The sequence below is a fragment of the Chiloscyllium plagiosum genome, unplaced genomic scaffold, assembly GCF_037043375.1.
Source record: "Chiloscyllium plagiosum isolate Xiang-an unplaced genomic scaffold, Cpla_swu_hap1 HiC_scaffold_7, whole genome shotgun sequence".
Classification (NCBI taxonomy): Eukaryota; Metazoa; Chordata; class Chondrichthyes; order Orectolobiformes; family Hemiscylliidae; genus Chiloscyllium; species Chiloscyllium plagiosum.
Window position 1 is genome coordinate 83,762,592 of NW_028270145.1, and position 25,600 is coordinate 83,788,191.

General features: G+C 39.6%; 1 protein-coding gene across 1 annotated transcript in view; it reads right to left on the bottom strand.

The window, feature by feature from the left end:
• LOC122551725 (low-density lipoprotein receptor-related protein 1-like) overlaps positions 1-25,600 on the bottom strand; it is a 1,910,187-nt gene that overhangs the window by 56,611 nt on the left and 1,827,976 nt on the right. Inside the window, exons 79-81 of the mRNA XM_043694091.2 lie at positions 23,682-23,798; positions 23,368-23,544; positions 23,117-23,257 (exon numbers count right to left, since the gene is read on the bottom strand). Coding sequence (XP_043550026.2) covers positions 23,117-23,257; positions 23,368-23,544; positions 23,682-23,798 — 435 coding nt within the window. The remainder of the gene's footprint in view (positions 1-23,116; positions 23,258-23,367; positions 23,545-23,681; positions 23,799-25,600) is intronic.

Consider the following 25,600-nt stretch of genomic DNA (forward strand, 5'->3'; position numbering starts at 1 on the left):
CATGGGATGTTTTATATCCATCTGAGAGCAAAGAGGGGGGCCCAGTTTAATAGCTTGTCCTGGAGATAGCACTGTCCTGGGGTGTTCATGTATATGTGTTCATGTCATTGGAGCAAAACTTGAACCCGTAAACATTTGAACACAGATGGAAGTGAATAGCTATAAATAATAAAAGAAAAAGCCCCATTTAAAATAAATGCTTTTTATGAATGGAACCAAAAGGGAATTTTCACTTTTTCATTTAGACAACTCTGCAGCTCTGGTAGACAATAGATAATAGACAATAGGTGCAGGAGTAGGCCATTCAGCCCTTCGAGCCAGCACCACCATACATAACCCGTGATTCCACTGTTTTTAAGAGCTCTATCCATCTCTTTCTTGGAAGAGCAACTATGGAGAAAGAAATGTCTTCTTCAGAATTTTCCTGTGCCAGACTTGAAAGGTTACTCTGTTTCTCTCATCACTGCCAGACCTGCTGAGTTCCTTCTGAATTTCCTGTGTTTGCTTCAGAATTCCAGCATCCACAGTATTTTGCTTTTATTTTCATTTTGGCATTTTGGGTGATTGAATACCTCATCAAATTCAATCAAAATTTCCTCTTTGGGTGTTATATTGGAACTTTTTGTTTGACAAAGATGCTAATATGCTACTTATTTTTAGAAGAGTGGTTAATTGGATAACTCATAAATGAATCTCACAGACAAAATTGTTTATTGAATCATATGATTGCTCCAAACAATTTTGTTTACTTTATCTCATTTGTAATACACACCCAAAAAATGTCTGCTGGAATGCCACTTCGGTGTTGTCATGCTAAACCAGAAAAGTCACTTTTCATTTCCATTGCTGTGATCGTTATAGAATAACACATGGACTAGAATACGTTACAAGGCCGTGACACATTATGTGATTGAAATGACACAATAAATCATAAAAGTGAAGTTGAAGCAATTTATCAATGTCATCTCACCCAAACATGTCACATTTGTCCTTGGATCATTCAAACAACATTATTTAGACGATTGCCAACTGCTCAGTGCCATTGAAACTCTGAAAGTCAGCAAGTTCTGACACCGAAACAAAACAATTTGACCAAACTCTCAGTTGTACCATAAGCTAAACAAAAAAAAAATTAGATGTTGGATATATTAGGAATAGGATTAAGAATAAAAAAAAACACAGAAAATGATGAGAGAGCTGACTCAAAGAAGCAGGATCTGTGGAAAGAGATAATGTGAACACTTTAGATCAATAGCCGATTGTCAGAGGCATATCCTATGAGAGATCATTGACCTGAAACATTAACCCTGCCTTCCTCTCTTCACAGATGTCTGATCTGGTCAAATTTCGCAGCTTTTTTTTGTTTTTTTATTTCAAAACAGCAAGCTATCTGGTCGATAGTGACATTATTTCTTTGGATGCTACAGAAGAATGACACATTATGTAGGCATCAATCTCAGAAATTACCTCCAACTCTATTTAGTTGTATTATTATTGCTTGAAGGGCTACAAAGAAATAACTGGAGAATGAGACAAATTGGATAACTCTTTCAAAGACCAGATGCAATTGTAAATGAGCTTATATATCAGCGCAATAAAAAAATCTTTAAAACATTTATTGACATATTGAAACTACAGGCAGATATGCACAAAAACACTTCATATTCAGAGTGTTCATGAGAGTGAGAGAACTCATGGGTGGCCCTCATGTAACGTTTTATCTTCCTGATTTGCATCACTTTTCATGTAAGAATCCATTTTTAAAAATCTGTCCATCTAACCCTCTCCAGTACCTTGTTGTAGGTTGGTGATGAGGGATACATTTTTGCTGGTTATTTTGCTCAGGATATCTTGTTACTTTCAGTCCAATTGAATAAGTTGTCCAAGTGAGCAGAAGATGATTTTTTAAATCTGGCTTTCTTTTGCCATCTTTTCCCTTAAGATAATAGCATAATGATCAGAAATTTACAATTCCCTCAGTGCTTCAGTGAGTTCATCCATTTAGTTGTCAAACTATGCAGAACAAGAGCTTTTTTAATTAATTCTTCATCTCTGCTCAGTTTCTTGAAGTCAGTTTGGAGTGGAAATATTTTCAGAATTGGAACTGAATTATTCAGGATAATTAATGTAGTTACGTTTAATGGAACAAAATAACTTTTGAAGCATAGATTCAAATCATTTAAAGTATATTGGTTGAAGGACAGTGGAAGTGTAGGTAGTGGAGTGTAGTGAACATGCAATATAGACAGGGTGTCCCTTGTCCTCACCTACCATGCCACCAGTCTCTGCATCCAACATGTCATCCTCAAACATTTCCGCCAACTCCAACAAGAGCCCACCACCAAAAGCATCTTCCATTCATCATCCTTCCTGCCTACTGCGAGGACCACAGCCTTCATCACTCATGGTTCATGCCACCCACCCGACCAAACCCTCCGAACCCCCGGTACCTTCCACTGCAACCGTACAAGATGCAAAACTTGTTTTCGCACCAACCCCCTCACCTCCATGCAGGGCCCCAAACAGTCCTTGCAAGTGAGACAGGGGTTCATCTGCCCTTCCTCTAACCCACTTTACTGCATCTAGTGCTCCCAATGTAGCCTTCTTTACGTCGGTGATACAAAACATAAATGAAGGGCACGTTTTACCAAGCACCTCAGCTGGACCCACAGGAGCCAACCTGACCTCCCACTTACAGCTTATTTCAATTCCCCTTCCCATTCTCTCTCCATCATGTCAAGGAGTATGGAGAGAAAGCAGGAATATAGAGTTGAGATAAAGGATCAGCCATGATGTTACTGAGTGATGAAGCAGGCTCAAAGTGGCCAAACAGCCTACTCTTGCTCCCACTATCTATGTAAACCCCTCAGAACAAAAGATATAATTAATGAAAGGTAATTTTAAAACTGATGTGCAAAGGTTACGATTACAGTGAGAAAAGTTAGCCACTGGCATAGATTTTTAACCAGAGCATCGACATGTGAAAATGCTGGAATCATTTAACAATTAGATGAAACAATAAAAACCAGAGTAAAGCCATCAAAGTACATAAGAACACTATATAATTTTCCCCCTCAACACAAGCAATGGACTGTGTTGTAGAAATAATCTGAAGTGTTAGTAATTGAGTGAGTTCAATGTGATAATGTCACAAGAACATGGGGAAATTTTTTTTAAAAAAGCTGATAGGAGACAGACCTCAAAGTGGTGTCAAAAGAGAAAATGCTGGACAATCTCAGCAGGTCTGGCAGCATCTGTAAGGAGAGAAAAGAGCAGTTTCGAGTCTAACTGACCCTTTGTCAAAGCTCACTGCCACCTCAAAGTGGTATGCTCAGAACAGCTATTGTAATGTATGGTAGTAATGTACATCACATTCTTGTAATCTGTTAATAGTTGCAATAATCAATAAACTTCTTATGTTTACTAGATTAGATTAGATTCCCTACAGTTTGGAAACAGGCCTTTCGGCCCAACCAGTCCTCACCGACGAGTAACCCACCCAGATCCATTTCCCTCTGACTAATGCACCTAGCACTATGGGCAATTTAGCAATTTAGATTAGATTCCCTACAGTTTGGAAACAGGCCCTTCGGCCCAACCAGTCCTCACCGACGAGTAACCCACTATGGGCAATTTAGCATGGCCAATTCACCTGACCTGCACACCTTTGGACTGTGGGAGGAAACCAGAGCACCCAGAGGAAACCCATGCAGGCACGGGGAGAATGTGCATACTCCACACAGACAGTCACCCGAGTTTGGAATCAAACCTGGGACCCTGGTGCTATGAGGCAGCAGTGCTAACCACTGAGCCACCGTGCCACCCCCTAAACAAGACTCTTCTAGCTATATCAGAAAGATGGCTATCCTCAACAATGCTGTACAACTTTGGCATTGAAGAAGCCCCTCCCACCACCTCCTTCCACCCAGTTTTCCCCCACACCTTGTCCCCTCCCCCAACCCCACTATCCCCCTCCCCTTCCCCCTTACACAACATGTGGAGCAGCATTGTGCTGAGGATCAGCCGTGATTAACCCCAACAACCTCCTGGCAATACTCAACACAAAAGAAAAATCAGGGAATGACACAGAAAGCATCTTTATGAAGATACACAAGGAAAGAAGAATTCTGCAGCTCCAAGGCAGGCCACAAACAGCATCATGAAGTGAAAGAAGTCTGTGAAAATAAGTCCAAGTTCAATTGGTGAGCTCGTCAAACATTGGGGATAGTACGAGGCAAAATCAATAATCCCTTGTTCCTTGACTGGCATTGAAAAAATAGTAACTTAAAGATAAAGCCATAGTTCCTATCAGACATAAATGCTGTAGAGTGTGGTTACCACGAGGTAGGGTTAAAAAAGAGCTAAGAGGGTCACAAGAGAAATGCCTAAATTCCTGGAAGGAAACAGCTAACCAATACACTTAGATCAGATAAGTCCTATGCAATTTAAAGAAATAGGTGATTGTAGTCTAAAAGAAAACTTTTCAGGAGACCACAGCAGGAGTCTCATTGAGGCTCTGAAGGGCTGGGAAACTTCCATTACAGTCAGGAAGAGTGGGGAAACCTCCATGACAGCAGCAAAGATCAATTAAACCTCTACTAAAGCAGCAAAGTGTGGGAAAACCTCCATTACAGTCTCAGAGCACAGGAAATCCCTCCAGTATGGAAATAAAGTACAGGACAATGACAATTACTACAGAATGAACATAATTAAAGGCAAAGTACCCAATCACATGAGGAAGCTAAGGCATTAGAAATAATATTGCCAGGATACTGTATACAATTGAAAATATACCAGACAACATTATTGCTCATCAAATGAAACATCAGGCAAATTTGAAGAGCTATTAAAAAAGCTTCAACAATTATTTCAACCTTAAGACTAACAAAATTCAATAAAAAAGGGCATCATCCAAGTGAATCCATAATTGATTTATTTATTGATCTCTACAAGCCAGTGAAGAGATTTGACTGAAATGACATGAAGTCAGAATTCATAAGAGACTGAACTTTTGCAGGTATTACTGATCAGTCATCATCAGATATATTTCAATCTAAGAAGATCTAACTCTAGAAAAAGCTATCCAGTTGGTGAGTGGAGGCAAGAAAGATTAACCCTTAAAGGAGACAATTAAGCTTACACAGGATATCTAAAGAATACATTCATTTCTTGAGGTAAAAAACTACAAAAGACACACCAGATAAGCCAATGCAACAGGCAGGACAGACTACACATACAAAAAGTCTTTGCCAATGCTGTGATGCAAAAACGTCTCATGGATGTGAACAGTACCCAATTTTAAAAGCAGAACGCTTTTACTATAAGGAAGTTGGTTTGCTTTCACAAAATGAGTTATTCATAACAAAGAACACAGAAAAGCAAAAGACCAAAGAATTAACAACACAACGAGATAAATGAGGTATAACGGTCTCCAGTAGAAGCTAAAGCTAAAGCTTTCCTAACAGAAATAAATATGCCAGAACAAACATTTTGGGATGCAGACATTTATGCCAATGGACATCTCATGAATCTCAAGACGAGAACAAGTATCACTACATAATCTGAGAACAAGCCTTGATTGACAAAATATTGCTTACAGCTCACAAAATTTCAACTACATTGTCCAGTGGGAGTTGCACTTAATATTAAAGGTATGCCGCAAGCAAACTATAATAGAAGCCATATCAAATACTTGATAACCTGTTTTTACTTTTCATCCAAGGGTATTCACTCTTGAGTAGAAGGGCATCCACAGGCGGTTCTCCTATAAAGTGCGTTTCTTCATCACAAATTGACTTTAACGTGATTGAAGAATTTAGACCATTATTTGTAGAATACAAACTTTCCTTACCTGTACTGGATACAACGTGATTTCTGTCCCATTGATTGAAATTACTCAATTTTCTTTTAACGCAGGATTGCACAGGAATGGAGCTATCACGTCACATCAGAACAAATTGCATTGACCTTACTCTAATTACAAGATAAAAGAGGTTTCCCACAAAACATCAAGCAAAAGCTTGGAAAAAACTGATAGACTTCATAAGTTCATGGCAGAACCTAAACAGAAGGCAGGATTTCCTGAGGTTAGTTATATTGGAATAAAATACTTGCTTCATTCTGTAAATGAGATAGGAAGCTGTGACTGGATGTGTTGAACCAGACAGAAATTGGAAGCATCTTCAAATGAATTGAGCCAGATTATCACAGATCACAATGACCAACTGTTGATGACAAATTCAAGTCAGCCTTGGGCTGAGGTGATGTGGAAGGGACAACAGTAAACAAAATGTCTGATCTCCCCACATTCCAAAGGCGAATCCCCAACAACAAAGGGTATTAAGGAAGGATGCATCCCCAGGTCAGAGAATTGAGGAAGTGAACAACTCAATCTGAGCGAATAGGAAGCCCAAGATATTCAAGATGTTGAAGTAATAATGTGACGTTTGTACAGATCTAAGGTGGAATGAGAATCACATTCAAATGACACAGATTGAAAATCTGGTGCAAATAATTCATTGGGAAACACCACAAAGAAGATACAAACAATGTGTAAAGATCAAAATGCTGCAAAGAAAACAAAATTACCTGCTATAATCAAGGACCATACTAACAGCAATAAAGAATAGATGTCTATAACCAAAGTCCTCCATTAAATATTTTCTTTCATTTATAGGATGTGGCCAACGCCGGCTGTCCATCATTTATTGCCCATCCCTTGTTGCCCTCGAGAACGTGGTTGGTGGTGATTTTAACCTAATGTCACCGAAGGAATGGCGATATATTTTCAAGTCAGGTGATTGGCTTGGAGGGGAACTTACAGGTATGGTGCTCCCATGTGTTTGCCTCCCTTGATCTTCTAGTAGTCTTGGGTTTGGAAGGTGCTGTCTGAGGATCTTTGGTGAATTTCAGCAGTGCATCTTGTAGATTAGACTGGTGGAGGGAGTGGATGCTTATGGATTAGTGCCATCAAGCAGGGTGGATGGTGTCAATTTTTTTTTAAAGTGTTGGTGGAGATGAACCCATCCAGGCAAATGGAGACAATTCCATCACACTTCAAACTTGTGCCTTATGGATGATGAACAGGCTTTGGGGAGTCAAGAGATGAGTGACTTGCCATAGCATTTCTCGCTCTGATTGCTCTTGTGATTAAATAGTGATTCCAGTTGCGTTTCTAGCCAAAGATAAGCCCCCCCCCCCAAGATGTTGACAGTGGAGGATTCAGTGATGGCAACACTATTGAATCTTTAGGTCTGGTGGTTAGATTGTCTTTTATTGGCAATGGGCATTGCCCGGCATTTGTGTGGCATGAATACTACTTTCTACATGTCAGCCCAATGCTTAAATGTTGTCCAGATCTTGTTGCATTTGAACATGAACTGCTTCAGTATGTGAGGAGTGATTAATAGTGTTGAACATTGTGCAATCATCAGCGAACACCCACATTTCTGACTTTATGGTGGAGGGAAGGTCATTAATGGAGCAGTTGAAAATTGCTGGGGCTTGGCCACTACCCTGACGAACTCCTGCAGAGATATTCTGGAGCTGAGATGACTTCCCATGTGCTTGGTATGACTCAAAACAGTGGAGAATTTGCCCCTTTTTATCAAAGGATTCCAGTTTTGCTCCGGTTCCTTGATGCCACACTCAGTAAAAGGGCTGTTACTCTCACCTCACCTCTGGAATTCAGCTCTTTTGTCCATGTTTGGATCAAGGTTGCAATGAGATCAGGAGCTGAACAGCTCCTAAACATCTCAAGTGAAATGCAAGCATTTAGGTAATCTGAAAGTATTTGTAGAAGTGTAACACACTTCCTACTGTTTCCCCAACAAGACATTTCCAGTTAGACCAGAAAGTTGGCTACCTTTATTCCCACAACAACACTTTTGGCTTGTAGGAATGCACATGCATATTAGGCTGTTGGGTATATTTGCAGTTTAAAACATATTCTACTTTTTTCACATGGTTTAATCAATGCCAACTATGAGCTGGCAGATTTTCCTGCTTGTTATTTTTGCTGAACTTGGAGTCTGGGAGTGCTCCAGTTGATTGAAAAAACTGCCGAAATGACATTCCTGTCCAGGAACGGATGGTGGCAGAAAGCAAGAGACTGGAAGCCAGTTAGCCCAAATCTGTCACGGGAAAATGTTAGAGACTATTATTAAGGAAGAAACAACAGGGCCTTTAGAAAAGCTGAATATAATTAAACAGAGGAAGTGAGGACTGCAGATGCTGGAGATCAGAGTTGAGAGTGTGTTGCTGGAAAAGCACAGCAGGTCAGGGAACATCCAAGGGGCAGAAGAATCAATGTTACTGATGGATGTGGAAGGATCCCTTGTGGCCTTGGATGGAGGTGAGGGGAGTGGTTTTGCACTACCTGCGGTGGCAGGGAAGGGTTCCAGGAGTGGGTTGTGGGCTGGTGGGGCTTGTGGACCTGACAAGGAAGTCGCGGAGGGAATGGTCTTTTCGCAATGTTGATAGGGTGCAGAGGGCAATATATGTCTGGTGGTAGGTTCAGTTTGGAGGTGGCAGAAATGGCGGAAGTTGATGCATTGCATGCGGAGGTGGGTGGGGTGGAAAGTCAGGACCACGACGTTCTGTCCTTGTTGCTTTGTGATGGGTGCGGTTCAAGGGCAGGGTGAAGTAGAGGAGATGGGCTGGAGGGCATCATCAACCACGTGGGAAGGGAAGTTGTGATTGTAGAATAAGGAGGCCGTCTGGGACTTTCTGAAGTGGAATTGTTCATCCTGGGAACAGATGCAGCAGAGATGGAGGAATTGGGAAGAAGGGATGGAGATTTTTACAGGATGTAGGGTAGGAAGATGTGTAGTTTAGGTAACTGTGGGAGTCGGTGGGCTTATAGTATATGTCTGTGGTTAGTCAGTCACCAGAGACAGTGATAGAGAGGTCCAGAAAAGGGAGGGAGGTTTCCAAGATGATCCAGGTGAAGTTGAGGTCAGGATGGAAGGTGTTGATAAAGTTGATGAACTGTTCAATCTCCTCATGGGAGCATCATGTGGCGCCGATACAGTCATTGATGTAGCGGAGGAACGGGTGGAGTGTGGCGCCAGTATAACTGCGGAAGATGGACTGTTCCACATATCCAACAAACAGGTAGGCATAGCTGTGTCCCATGCAGGTGCCCATGGAGGAAGTGGGAGGATTGGGAGGAAAAGTTGTTTAGGATGAGGACCAGTTCAGCCAGGCAGATGAGGATGTCGGTGGAAGGGTACTGGTTGGTACGGCGTGAGAGGAAGAAACAAGTGCTTGGAGACCTTTGTCATGGTGGATCGATATGTAGAGGGATTGGATGTCCATGGTGAAGATGAGGTGTTGGGGGCCATGGAAATGAAAATCTTGGAGGAGATGAAAGGCATGGGTGGTGTCACAAATGTAGGTGGGGAGTTCCAGGACTAATAGGGACAGGACGGTGTTGAGGTAGGAATAGATGAGTTCGGTGGGACAGGCGCAGGCTGAGAGAATGGGGGAGTCAGGTTTGTGGATCGAAGGAAGGAGGTAGAATCGGGCAGTGCAGGGTTCATGGACAATGATGTCGGAGGCTGTGGTTGGGAGATAACCATGGTGATAAGGTTGTGATGGTCTGGGAGATGATGGTTTGGTGATGGGAGGTGAGGTTTCCAGTCCTCCCACTTCCTCCAAACCAAAGGGGTAGCCATGGGCATCCGCATGCCACACTCAGTAAAAGGGCTGTTACTCTCACCTCACCTCTGGAATTCAGCTCTTTTGTCCATGTTTGGATCAAGGTTGCAATGAGATCAGGAGCTGAACAGCTCCTAAACATCTCAAGTGAAATGCAAGCATTCAGGTAATCTGAAAGTATTTGTACAAGTGTAATACACTTCCTACTGTTTCCCCAACAAGACATTTCCAGTTAGACCAGAAAGTTGGCTGCCAACTATGCCTGCCATTCCGTCCATGACTCCTTCATCAGGTCCACAACCCCACCAACCCACATTCCACACCTGGCACCTTTCACTTTCACCGCAGGTAGTGCAAAACCTGAACCCACACCATTCCCCTCACCTCCATCCAAAGCCACAAGGGATCCTTCCACAGCCATCAGAAATTTACCTGTACCTCTACCAATGTCATCTACTGTATCCGTTGCACCCGGTGTCTACATCAGGGAGACAAGATACCTTCTTGTGGATTGTTTCGGAGAACATCGCTGGGATGTCCGCACCCACCAACCCCACCGCTCAGTGGCTTAATATTTCAACTCCCCTTCCACTCCATCAAGGACATGCAGATCCTGAGCCTCCTCCACTGCAAAACTGTTATCACTTGACGCCTCAAGGAGGAATGCCTCATATTCCACCTTGGGACCCTGCAATCACACAGGATAAATGTGGATTTCAACAGCTTCCTCATTTCCCCTCCCCCCACATTATCCCAGTCCCAAGCCTTCAACTGGGCACCGCCCTCTGGACCTGTCCATCACTCCCCCTCTGACCTATCACCTTCTCCCTTGCTTTCATCCACCTATTGCTTTCTCAGCTACCTTCTCCCAAACCCCATCACCTCCCATTTATCTCTCATCCCTGATCCACCACCCTCAAACCTGATGAAAGGCTTATGCCCAAAACATCGATTCTCCTGCTCCTTGAATGCTGCCTGACCTGCTGTGATTTTACAGCAACATACTCGCCACCTTAATTAAACAGAGCCAACATGATTTGGGAAAAACGAACTCATGTTTGTCAAAGTTGCTTGAAATCTTTAAAAAAAAGCAAAGTTGATAAAGACAACCAGTAGATGGAGTGTATTCAGATTTCCAGACGGCATCTGCAAGGAGATATAAATAGATTGAGTGAGTAGGCAAAATTGGCAGATAAAGTTGAATGTAGGCATTCACCTTGGAATTATAAAGACTATGTTTCCCTATATTTCTGAATTTTACATTGTGAACTAAAATGGGAAAAGACAGTTTGAAAAAGTAAGGATTATGAAAGGGATTGATTCACTTTTCAAAAGCAAGCTGCCAGCCTTTACTCTAAGTGCCATTTAACACTGTTGTGTTTTTCAACCAGTGGGAGAAGTTTAATTGCAAATTAACTGGCACCAAGGCAAGTGTACAAAATGAGATTTGACTGGCAATGGTAGCTGGTTGGTCTGTGGAATGTTGACCAATAGTCATAAAATCTTTTGCCTCCCAAGAACTTTGTGCTTGGCTCCAGGTAACTGAGTAGCTTGTAGGTGTGAACAAGATGACAGGTGGGTCTTCAGACCTTTGACCCAGGAGATACTGTCCTTGTGCCTACAGTAAAACAAAATCCTGAAGAAAGCTCACTTATTTTCCCTCACCAATGGCTGTCAATTAATCAAGACAACAGAGACATTATAATTTGCGAACCAGTTGCTTTGTGACTCTTACAATCAAATGACAGAACCTGGAGAAGAGAGACCAAAGAACAACAATTCCTGGCAAGTCAAACAAATCTTCTCAATGAAGCCGGCAGTCAGGGTTCATTGAATTGCATTTCCAAACTTTCCCTCCACCCTAGCACCATTTTGTTTTGTGTCTGTTTGTATGTATGCTGAGGGGAACTTTATAAGTGGTTAGAGTTTTAACTTGAGTGGAGTTATATGCCAACAGTTCATAATTATCTCCCCATGGGCAGAATGTATTTATTTGTATTAAATAGCAATTCTTGTCAAATACAAAAACCTGGTCATTGCTTCCTGTTAACTTGGGTCTATAAAACAGGCAAATGGGGAGAATTTTATGTACTTTGATAAAGTCTTTAATTTTTATGTAGATTTAGAAATAATTGTCTTGACTCTAGTGTACTTTACCAGTGATGCACGATAGAATCAAAAGGCACTTTGTTATTTAAATAAAGGCTCCAAATAAGTGCATCACATAGGAATTCAGGTGTTCCTCTGCATGAAATGCAAAAAATGTTAGCTTGCAGATGCAGCAAGTAATTAAAACGGCAATTTGAATTTTTGCTTTTATTGTTATGGGATCAGAGTTTAAAAATAGGGAAAATTTGTTATATTTGCACAGGATGTTGGTGAGGCTGCACCTGGAGTATTGTGTATAGTTTTGGCTCATTGTAGTAAAGAAATGATATACTGTATTGGATGCAGTTCAAAAGACGTTCACTAGCCTAAATCCTGGGATAAAGAGGTTGTCTTATCAAGAACAGCCAAATATGTTAGGCCTTTATTCATTAGTATTTAGAAAAGGTGGTGTGAACATATTGAAACATATAAGATTTGGAGGAGGCTTGACAGGGCAGATGTTTCCATTAGTGGGGGAATTGCTAACTAGGGGTCATAGCTACAGAATAAGTGAATATTCATTTAAAACTGAGATATGAAAGAATTTAGAAGGTAGTAAACATCTGAAATTCTCTAACCCCGAGTTGTGGAGACTAGATCACAAAGTATTTAAAGTGCAAATAGATAGATATATCAAGGATTTGAGGGCTACAAGAAGCTGATATGAAAAAAAGTGTTGAGGTGAGGGGCAGATTAGCCATGATCTTATAAAATGGCAGGTCAGAATTGAGGGGCTGAATATCCTGCTCCTATTCCTATTTCTTCCATTCTTTTATGAACCAGCTTTAGCTAGTTATGAAGATTGGTTCACATGTCTATGATGAGAAGGGAAGAAGAATATCTCCATCAATGGCTTTCTTTCAATATTAGATTATGCTCCACAAGGTCTGTCTGCATCATTTCCCCTCACTCTTAGCATCTCAAATATCCAGGAATGACTCTACCTAACCCACTCACCTTCTTCCTCCACACATACCTGGCTATGACCATAAACCTGTTGAGGACTGTTTACATTTGTGTCATTTTCACCACTGGGTCAGACATTACTGGAACTAGGCAGCTTCTGACCAATCTGATTGGTTGGCAACTCCATAAAATAAGTCTATCTTATGAGTAACATGGAAGTCCTATGTTCAGCCAATACTTATACACCTTGAGTATTAAATAACTGTGGAGCTGCTCTGATCAGAGGGGATAAGTTTGCTGCTGACTCTTTGGACCATCATACAAGGGAACCCCATCATACAAGTAAGTTTTGACTGTAAAATCGTGTGATTATGTTGTTATTGCTGCTTACAGCTCCTGTAATTCATTTTATAAAGCAGAGTTTGAGGCATGAATCCCCAATTTACAAATAAATTACTGCAATTGATCTCTAACTGCCAATGAGACCTTTAAGGATTGTAAAGATCAAACATTTAAATGTGACTGATAATATACAATGTCAAGCTTCAGCCAATTAACTTTTAAATTGTAGCTAGCTGGGAATTTACAGCAAATAGACAGCAGTAGTTCAAGAAGTCAGAGCATCCTGCCTCCTGAAGGGGACACCACCTCATTACTCCCATGGATTTAAAGGGACATTCCAAAACCTGAGTAACCTGCCAAGTTCAGTGTTTGTGACATTTCTGCATAATCCTATTCAACTTCCCTTTCACTTGCTCATAATTTAGAAGAAATACCACAAGACACAATTACTTCCAAAAACATGAAGGAATATGTGTTTTGTGCATTTTTTGAGTCATTTGGAAGATTGCTACCAATGCATCCACTATCTCTGCAGCTACCTTTTTTTAGTAATCTAGCATTGGTCAGGTATAGGTGCTTTATTGGACTTTGGTCCAATTAGTTTCTCTTGCACTTCTTTTCTTGTGATAGTTACGGTACTTATTTCTACTGTACCTTTTGCTCCTTGATTTAATATTCTTGAATGCAATTAAATCCTGTACCATGAAGACTACTGCAAAATATTTATTCAACTCCTCTGCCATTTCCTGGTTGCTCACTATTATTTCACCTACCTCATTTTGTAAGGGGCTTGGATCACCGTGGCCTTTCTCTTCTATTTTACATTTTTAAAGAAGATCTTACTGTCAACTTTTGATTATTTTGTAGTTTACCCTCATAATTTATTTTCTCCATCTTTTGTTGTTATTTGTTGCCTTTTAAAACTTGCCCAATTCTCTGATTAATCTTTGCCGCATCTGGATCATCTTTTTCTTTCAAATTAATACTGTAATTAACTTCCTTGGTTAACCATGGTCAATTGGTTAGAATCTTTCCTCCTCTCTGAGATATACCTGTATTCTGAATCATGAATAACTTACTTAATTGCCTGTCATTGTTTATCAACTGTCTTTTCTGCTAAACTCTTTCCCCAATCTCCACCAGCCAACTCTGTATTTATTCTTCGGTAATTACCCCTGTTTAAGTTTAAAACAGTTGTTTCCAACTCACGCTTCTCAATCTCAAGCAGAATGCTAAGTTCGACCATGTTATGGTCCCTGATTCATAGGGGATCTTTTACTTGAATTTTTTTTTCAAAATTTGCCTCATTACGGATTTCCAGGTCCAAAATAGCTTGCTCATTGGTTGGATTTTCAAAGTATTGTTCTAAGAAATAATCCCAAATAAACACAATTACTTCTTCCTTGTGGAAGAATGGTACCTTTACCAATTTGATTAACTCAATCTACATTACGATTTAAGTCAGTCATGATTGATACATGCTTTGTACTCTTTTGTACATGCCCTCATTACCTCAGGTTCCAGAGTATAACAGCTGTTAAGGGGTCATTAGATTACTCCCACCAGTGTTTTCTTCCCTTGTTATTTCTTATCTCCAAGCAAATGATTTCTACATCTTCCACTTCAAGATCATTTCTTGTTATCAAACTCTTTTTTCCTCCAATACGAATATTTTAAACCACCAGCCTCCTGTGAGTCCTTTCCAAACCCACATATCTCTAAATGTTTAGCTTGCAGATTTGTTCTCATTATTTTCATTTCCTCTTATTAATATTATTCAGAAAACTCTAAACTTAACTGTTTTGCTCACTATTTGGTATTTGATAAATGTCGCTTCATACAGCTGTTTTTTCGAGAAGTGATTTCTCTTAAATTTTTACAGCTGTTCACGTAAGAAGAACAATCCCTTCGGATCTGGTGCCTGTGCTTTTTCAATTTGCTCCTCATTGTAGAGATATGTAACCTAGAGATTACCTTTACAATCTTCGCACAGACTACAGCTTTTACAACTTAAAATAATGAAAATATGTATATTTAATTATGAAGCAAAAAAAGACTAAAATTGATAAAACAGTATATCACAGATGAATGTAATTTCTTTTTATTTCAAGTTTGTGCTGCTCTTTCAAAAATCAACCAGATTACCCTTCTCGTCAATTCTTTCTCTATAATCTTGCATTTATTTCTCCTTCAAATCTTAATAAGGCCACCAAAACCTATGCCCAACATTCTACCTGGCAGCACATTCCCAATCTTAGAATTTTGTTATGAAATAATCCTTCTTCCTGTTTCCTCTGGTTCTTTGGTTAATTACCATAACATTTGTGCCCATGACTATTGGCTCATCAGCCTGTGGTAACCACTCCACCTTATTCTCGCTATCTAAACCCTTTATTAAATCTCCCCTTAGCTTACTTTGTTCTGGCAAGGACAGGCCACAGTTATTCAGTCTATCCAACCATTCTCCCTCTCATCCCAGGAAGCACTCTAATTAAATGTCAGCAAGTATTTTTATGAATGTTAACTATAACTTATTACCTTTTGTACTTTCTGACTCTATTTATGATGCCCAGGATTTAATATACTTTACTAAACTGACAAATTGCATTCAAAGATTTATTAGTTTGTCATTCATGGAATGTGGTATCACTGGCAAGGCACAAACATAGCTGAAAAATGTTTTGCTGGAAAAGCGCAGCAGGTCAGGCAGCATCCAAGGCGCAGGAGAATCAACGTTTCGGGCATAAGCCCTTCTTCAGGAATGAGGAAGGTGTGCCAAGCAGGCTAAGATAAAAGGTAGGGAGGAGGGACTTGGGGGATGGGTGTTGGGAATGCGATAGGTGGGAGGAGGTTAAGGTGAGGGTGATAGGCCTGAGAGGGGGTGGGGGTGGAGAGGTCGGGAAGAAGATTACAGGTCAAGACGGCGGTGCTGAGTCTGAGAGTTGGGACTGAGATAAGGTGGGGGGAGGGGAAATGAGGAAGCTGGAGAAATCTGCATTCATCCCTTGTGGTTGGAGGGTTCCTAGGCGGAAGATGAGGTGCTCTTTCTCCAAGCGTCGTGTTGCCATGGCCTGGCGATGGAGGAGGCCAAGGACCTGCATGTCCTTGGTGGAGTGGGAGGGGGAGTTAAAGTGTTCAGCCACAGGGCGGTTGGGTTGGTTGGTGCGGGTGTCCCAGAGGTGTTCTCTGAAATGTTCCGCAAGTAGGTGGCCTGTCTCCCCAATGTAGAGGAGGCCACATCAGGTGCAGTGGATGCAGTAAATGATGTGTGTGGAGGTGCATGTGAATTTGTGACGGGTGTGGAAGGATCCCTTGGGGCCTTGGAGGGAATTGAGGGGGGAGGTGTGGGCACACGTTTTGCATTTCTTGCGGTTGCAGGGGAAGGTGCCAGGAGTGGAGGTTGGGTTGGTGGAGGGGTGTGGACCAACCCAACCTCCACTCCCTCATCAAGTCCACACGCCCCACCAACCCAACCAAATAACTTTGTGATTTTCTCATTTAATCCATGTCCTTCAATTTTGCTAACAAACCGAATATGTGTATTTCATCAAGTCGGTTTTGAAAGTCAAAGATACCCAACATGAGCTGCACTGCTATCTTCAACCAACTCTGTTACTTCATAAATAAAGGGCAAATCAGTCAAACATAATTTAACCGTAATTAATCCACACTAGCATTGCTTTGTTAAGTCATTATTGGTCAAAAGGGTTTTAGAAAATAATGTTTCTAAAAGGCTTCCTCACTGCTGACATTGAACTAACTAGCCTGTGATTGCCAGATTTATTCTTCTCACTTTTTTGAAGGTGCAATCCTCCTGTTACCTGACATCTCAGGTCGATTGGAAGATTGTGGCCATCAGTTTGTCAGTTTCTATCCTTACTTCCTTCAGCAGTGTAGGGTGCATCCAATCTGGTTCAGGTGATTTAATAACTTCAAATACTGCCAGCCTTTCTGATGCGTCTTCTATTTGATCCAGTATCACAATATCCTTATTTACCACAGCTGCCATAATTCCCCAAGACTGTTGTCACTTCAAAAAATTATTTATTCGGTTTGGCAACTTGAGGTCACAAAAAATATGAAAGAAATATGGTCTTTCTTTAATTTTTTCTTCATACTTAATGGAGCAGACCATTAGTCTTAACAGAACAGATTTACGAGGGTGCATCTTAATAATTAAATGAGGTTACAAGGTAAGCTTACAGTGTTAGTTTTAGTCTACTTCTGTAAAGCATGAATGGGCCAATTAGTCTGTCTTGTAAATATCTATGTGGAGTAAAAGGTTAACTACAATTTTACTTTAAGAATATCTATTGTGCATGACTAAGATGCTGTGTTATATTAACATTAGATCATCTGACACTAGAGCCTGAGTCTGTCGATATCTGAAAGGTGACTTGCCTTACCATATCTCATTCAGATTTGTGTTTACTAAATCTTGTAAATATTCACTTATAAGAGTGTAGACCTGACCTTATTCGATTCCATATTTCTTCTATGACTCTACAAACATAGCTGCACTTCAAAAATTCAGTCTTGGAAATTATTTTCCAAGCAACTGAAGAGAAATTGATTGAAGAAACTGTGCCAATTGTTGTAATAGTCTGCTGTATTCTTAATTAGAATACATTTGGGATCTTTTGATCCAAAAAATAATATGGTTTGATACCTTGATTGACTAATTTATGGGAACTTTTTAATTGGACCTCTCCAGATGGAACTTTTTTTTTGTTGGACATTTGGTTGTAAATTTATGTTTTCAAATTCTGGAATCAAAGCCCAAGTTAAATCAATCACAATTTTCACTAAGTTACTTGCATTCTTAAAGTTTGCTGAGGAAACAATACACAGGTTGTTCTGCTATAATGCCTGTTCCATCATGAATTTGCTGTAACGTGATTGACAAATAGGGGATGCTATTTCTAAAGCACGAACTTTCAAAAGGTATGTTGGCTGTAGCACAATCGCATTGCCAACGTTTTAATTGCTATTTGTATCGTGCGATTCTCGAATAGTGCAGGGTTACACAGGAACACGACTATTGCAGTATAGATGAAGTGCTTGTAAATTAGATACTCGAACACAAAAAAGAAAGTAATGTAGATTTGTTCCTACGGATTGTTAGTTTTAAAAAAATGAAACAATGTAAAGGAGTGACAGTAAAGGACTGCAAGCAGAGTATCCTGGTAAAAAAATTAGGCAATACTTTGTAATCAGTAGTAAAGCAACAATGATTGCTGCTGCCCTTGAAGAAAGCTACCAACAAAGCCATATTAATCTCTGGTGTAAACAACAACTTTATCCCATATTAGTTCGAAGCCAGTGAAGCTATTGGCATCTCAAGGCATCTAGCAACAGTAATGTAATCAAGCAGGCTAATCTGTCATTCACATGGAAGCATTCTCACAGATAGCAAACCAGGTAGTAAAATGCATTGATGATCTTTTAATTTTGTAAGTTAATTTCACAAAGAGTGAAATAAATGATTGGGACATATACTTTGGAGCTAGAATGCCCAGAAAAAAAAAATTGAAAATATAAATTTGAAAAATTTGGAATATTTTTCTGAATGGAAAAAAATAGACAAATATGAAACTATTTTTCCAGAAAATGTGAGATTTCCAGTCATGGTGGAAAAGCTATGCTGATCAAAATCTAATTATACCTGCAAGAGCTACAACTATCTGGGGGAAGTTTCAATAATGATATGATGGAATAAAAGGAAAATTTCTCATTACTCCAGTCTTTTCTAAATGATTGCATTGTGGAAGGATTTCAACAGTGTACTGTGTGCAGAATTTTGGAATCACCAAAATCAACTTTTAAATGATCAAGCTCAACTGTTCCTGTGTAGACTCCTGAAGTCGCTATGAGTTTCAGAGTAGTAATGAATGCAGATGCTGACATTTTCTGTGTCATTACCACTGCAGAATCCAGGATATAGTTTTATTTGAGACTGTGTTTCTGATTTATCACCCATAACAACTGAGCTGAAATTGACAAATCCTGTTGGCTCAGGGCACAAAAAATCTCACTGGACTCAAAGAAAGTGTAAGGCTTAAGGAAAATTAAAGCGTACTTCAGAATTTTCAGGAGAGTTTCACCTCGAGTGCTGAACATTGCCTGAGGTGAGCACAGCAAGTAATATTAGGTGCAGAATGTTATACAACAGCAATACAATCCATCTAATTATACACCCATTTAAATTAATGAAAAGTAAATTGGGAAGATTCAAAATTTCCTCTCTTTCCTCCAGGTGATGCTTAATGCCCAAATAGTTACAACAAAAACATACCCTTTCACTTTTCAAAATCAGCAGAAAATTTTGATTGAGAAGATGGATGGCATGGTGGTTAGTACTGCTGCCTCACAGCGCCAGAGACCCAGGTTCAATTCCCGCATCAGGCAACTTTCTGTGTGGAGTTTGCACATTCTCCCCGTGTCTGCGTGGGTTTCCTATGGGTGCTCCGGATCCCTCCCACAGTCAAAAAATGTGCAGGTTAGGTGAATTGGCCATGCTAAATTGCCTGTAGTGTGAGGTGAAGGGGAATGGGTCTGCGTGGGTTGTTCTTCGGAGGGTTGGTGTGGGCTTGTTGGGCCGAAGGGCCTGTTTCCACACTGTACGTAATCTAATCTTTAAAAAAAACATAGCAATAAGTGTACTAAAATCTCAGCAACATTCATTGTCATTAAGTCTGTTATTAGGACAACTGACAGAAGACAAAGGTCAATATAATATGCCATAAGTAACCAAGTTTAAATGAATATGAATGAAAACAAAATAAAAAAAAACAAAAATCAGAACAAAATTTCAGAAATAAATACAGATCAAAATGTGATGTTTTAATAATATTTGAAGTTATTTTGTGCTGGAAGACCAAGTAACTTAACTAATTAAACTGAAGGAAAAATAATAGCAAATTAAAATACAAGGCCTCAAAGAAATAGGAAAATTGTATAAGATTCATAGAGTCATAGAATTTTACAGTACTGAAGGACATACTTTTGCCCATTATGTCTGTACCGGATCCTGCTAGTTCTACGCAGCTTGTCCCATTCTCCAGCCGAATCTCCTGTAAATTTGTCCTTTCAAATATATATTCAGCTCTCTTTTGAAGCCTCCTATGACATCTGCCTTAGCTAGTCTCCCAAGCAAGGCATTCCTAAATCCTAACAACTCTCTGAGTAAGGATATTTCTGCTCATCTCACTTCTGCCTCTCTTGCTGACAATCTTGAAATTGTGATCACCCTAGTTACTGATGGACCAACTCGTGGAAACAGAATATCTTTCTTTCCTGTCAAAATTGTTCAAAATTTTGAACACTTCAGTAAGGTCACCTCTAGGTCTTCTCTGCTCCAAGGAAAATTATCCCAATTTCTTTAATCTTCCCTTGTATCTAAAATCCCTCATTCACAGTATAATTTGAATAAATTTCCTTTGCACTGTTTCTGAGGCTTTAAAATCCATCCTTCATTAAAGTGACCAGAATGGAACAGAATACTCCAAATGTGATCTGATCAATGATTTGTCAAGGTGCAGCATCACTTCCTTGCTTTTATACTCTATGCCTCTATGTATAAACCCAAGGATCCTATAAGCCTTCTTTAATTTGAGGCGGTATGGTGGATCAGTGGTTTGTGCTGTTGCCTCACACCACCAGGAACCTGGGCTTGAATCCACCCTTCGGCGACTGTCTATGAGGCGTTTGCACATTCTCCCTGTGTCTTCATGGGCTTCCTCCAGGTGCTCTGGTTTTCTCCCACAGTCCAAAGTTGTGTAGGTTAGGTAGATTAGCCATGCTGAATTCAGTCCAGGGATGTTGCAGGCTAGGTGGGTTGGCCATGGGAAATGCAGGGTTACAAGGATGGGGTGGGTCTGGATGGGATGCTCTTCAGAGGGTCAGTGTGGACACATGGGCCTAATATAGGGATTCTATACTTCTATGAACTACTGTTTCAACCTATCTGGCCAGCTTTGGAGAATCTTGAGGGCCTTCTGTTCTTTTATCCTTCCAAAGTTGTACATTGAGCCTGGATTGTCTGTCATTGCTTTTTCTATCACCTCACATTTTTCTGCATTGAAATTCATGTTCCAGGGTGTCTGCCCATTTTGCCAACTTGTCAAAGATCGTCTGAAGTCATTCAATGTTAACCTCATAATTCACTATTCTCCCATCTGCCATCTGCAATTCGTATTTGTCTGCAAATTTAGAGATTTTGTCCTCAATACTCATCTCCAAACTGCTTATATAAATCAGAAAAAGCAATTGTCCCAACATCTCAAGGATACTGCTTTCAAGTCGTCTCTAGTCTAAGAAATGCCCATCTATATCTACCCTCTGTTTGCTAAAATACGTGAAATTAAAGTTAAATTGACTAAAATTCAGCATGATAAATGGAAAAAAACTTGTAAGCACAATTATGGAGAACATAGGTAAATGCTTCAAAAATATTCAAGTTAAAAACTGACTAGAGAAAATGAGACAAAGCAATTTGCTTCTATTTGCTTTCTAATTGTTTGCATGGCAGAATGGTGAGAAACCTCAAGGCATGCCTCAACAAACTTTGGGTCGAAATTACTATGTTCAACAAGAGAAAATCCAACTGATTTCCTTTGGTATTCATTGGTATTGTTGTTGCTGGTGAATCCTCACGATCAACATCGTGGTGTTCCCATTAACCAGTAACTACAATGGATCAGCCATACACATACTGTAGCTATAATAACAGGTCAGAGACTGGGAGTGCAGTAATAAATTACTTATTTCTTGTCCAATGAAAGCCTGTCCACCATCTACAAGGCACAATTCAAGAGTGTGATGAAATACTTTTCATTTATCTAGATGTGTGCAGCTCCAACAACACTCATGAAATATTACATCATCTTGGTCAAAGTAATATGCTTGATTGGGACCCCATCTGACATCTTCAATGTTTACTCCTTCTGCCACCGAAGCACAATTTAACAGTATGTACCATCTACAAGATACACCATAATGATTTAGCAAGACCCCATAGGCAACTCATTCCAAGCCCATCCACCCCTAGAAGAACAAGGGCAGCAAGCACATGAGGAAATGACAACCTGCAAATTCCCCTCCAAGCTACAAACCTGACTTGGAACTATATTACCTTCCTTCATTGTTACTGGGCCAAACTCTGGAACTCTTCTGAAAAGCACCATGGGTATACCTGCATTGCATGAGCTGCAATGGTTTAAGCAAGGTGCTTATCACTGCCTTCTCAATAACACTTAGGGATGTGCAACTCATGCTGTCCTAACTAGTGATACATCCAACTTGTATATGGAATCTGTTTCAGTCTTATCAGATCAACTTTTATTAAACAGCTTGATATTAATTAGTACCAAACTGGTAATGCCATCCAGCATGCCAATAAAAATAATGTTAAAAATCACACGACATCAGGTTATAGTCCAACAGGTTTAATTGGAAGCACAGTAGCTTTCAGAGCGATGCTCCTTCATTAGGTGGTAGTCCACCTGATGAAGGAGCGTCGCTCCGAAAGCTAGTGTGCTTCCAATTAAACCTGTTGGACTATAACCTGGTGTTGTGTGATTTTTAACTTTGTACACTCCAGTCTAACACCGGCATCTCCAAATCATGATAAAAATAACAAGTTGAAAAAACCGAAATAGACAACAAGAAATGTAACATTGCGATTTATGGTTTCAAAATAAGTAAAATTGACCAAAAAATATTTCTTGAATAACAATGCCCCTTTTATATATATTTTCAGGGTGTAGTTTTCATATCCGTCTGTCAGTGCTGGAATTGATTATGAGAGCATGATGTTGACACTAGTAGGTGAGAAAGTGAAATATATTCTGACGTACACACTTATACGTCTTACTTAGAGTGATGGGAGGAAGAAATTATTCTAAAAGTTCATCAAAAGGCCTGCAATATTCACAATATTTCATGCCATTCTTAAATCCTTTAGTTTTATAAAGAGAAGTGTTTGTGAATAGTCAAAAGGTATTTTGAGAGTTATTTTTTATCTAGAATGATCAATATTGGGAAATACAGAATGACTCACCATAAGGCAGTGCTGTCGGAGAGTCCACATCAACACATGTTCCATTAATCATATTCTTTCCATCTGGACATAAACATGTTACACCAGTAGGATTCAGCAAACAAAGCCAATCACAGTTCCTTTTATTGCAAGGATTTGGCACTGTGGAACAAAAAGAAAGTACATGTTACTGACAGCCTTAATGATTCAAAATATCCTGATACAGGATACTCGATTCACACTGAATTTTGTTTCATCAAGCTGTTACTTACAATCTTGCTGTTTATACTGATGGAACACCACTGTAGCTGAGGCATCATTGAGGCCTGACACCAAGTATTCAAAGTGAGTGTGTCCAAATTTGTGAACTTTAAAAACACGACTGTTGGTGTGTGTTACTCCGTAAATATAATCTTCAAAGACATCAATACTGAATGGATTTAGGATACCTCCAAAGAAAAAAGTAAATATTCTTAAAACTTTACTCACGTGAAAAATGGACGTAATTAAATTAACTAATTTTTAAAAACTTTTTTCTGTTAAATTCACAACAATTAAAGAACTAAGGAAGTGAAATGTGTGCTACCTTGTTTAATGCTGGCAACAACAACTGAATTACTACCATCAAAGCGGACACTGCCGACAATTGAAAGCTTGGCATCTGCCCAGTATAAACGTTGATTGAAATGATCAAGGGCCAGTCCTAAACAGGAAAAAGAATGCAACATTTACAAGTGGGTATTACAATTATAGTGCTCACTTTTTTTCTTTTTGTAAATATATTTTCCATAATTTTCTTATTAATTACTCTCCAAGATTTGTTTACAAATTTATATGCATTTATTTTCTGTGCAAGATGTATGCGGAAACCAAAAAAAAAGTTAATCCACTTTATTCTGAAGATCTACCAGCAGATGTATGACTGAAAAAAAGACATATCGATTTTTAAAATCTCTATGCTTTAAAGGGGCAAAACATATTCTCCAGAAAATGTGTATTTAATCAGTGTTTTTCAGATACTTGAGTGAAACTGAAGGACCTAAAAATTTATCAAAGCTTGACTTATTTTCTTGGCACTGCCAGGGAAAATGTTGATGCAATGTGCTATAAACAATAAAGTTTGAGGAATTTTGATTTGCCTTCATTTAACTGGGGTGTGTGAATTATGGACTGCATTGGGCACACCACCGGGAATATCCTGAGATAGGACTCATGCCAATCACCTATAGCTTGGTTGGTAAGACGACATCAAATGGTATTCTGGGTGGCGACACCTCAAAGGGAGCTGTTAAGGCACTATCGCAGTGATGTCAACCAGTTAGTGGAGGAACAGAGGAAATGTGCACATGAAGAATGAAGTTGTGTGATTAAGATAATCATACAGTAATTAATACAGCAAATATTGTGTGCAAAATAAACTGACTGTATTCCATGATTGTCCTCATTATTTGAAATGGCAAAGATAAAGGCCTAGCTTGACAAAAGCAGAATTTCTTATTAGACTAATCATGCCAAACAACAGCTTATGAATAAGAATACTAAGCTATTATCCCCACCTGGTTAGGGGATGCAAAGTTTTCTTTTGAATCAATTATGTGAAATACATGTTGCTGCGATTCACACAATGAGTGCATCAGTTCACATGTTAACACACAATGTATTTTTCCACTCTCAGTATCACTCTGCTGAATGAGATAGATCTCAAATAGACCTGTTAAGTTGAAACTGAGCATCCATGAAGCTGTATGGGCTATCAGCAAAAGTAGAATTGTTATTGAACAACAATTGGTAACTCCATGGCATGGCATAGATCCCATTCTCCTTCAATGGAAAGTGAAGGAGGGCATGCTGGGACCGGTACCCTGGCATGCCAAAAAATGACATACTAACCTGGCAAACCTATACATGTGTCTAATTGCATGTCAAACAGTGAAAGTAGCATACAGAAGGCAAAATATATAACCCCACAATCAATGGTAAGTTCTCAGGTTCACAGTCCTATCAACTCAGTTATGAATGAGGGCGGACAATTAAAGAACTGAAGAAGGAGAAGGCTTCATAAGTATCCATATTATTAATGGGGAGCCCAGAACATCAGTGCAAAAAACCAAGGCCAAAGCATTTGCAAGATTCTTCAGTCGGATGGATGATTCATCTCGACTTCTTCCTAAAATCACTAGCATCATAGATGCCAACCAGCTAATTTGAATTATTCCAAGTGACATAACAAGATGGTCACAGACATAGGATACTGCAATGACTATGGGTCCTGATAATGTTCTGGCAACAAAGACTTGTGTTTTAGAACTAGCGATGTCCCTAGCCAAATTAGTTCAATTCAGCTAAACCACTGGTATCTGCCCAATAATGAGGAATGTACCCCACATACATCTTGTAAACAAAAAAGCAGGAAAACCTAACCCAGCCAATTACCACGTATAATTCTAATCTCATTTATCAGCAAACTGATGTGAGGGATCATAGAACACACTATTAAATGGCACT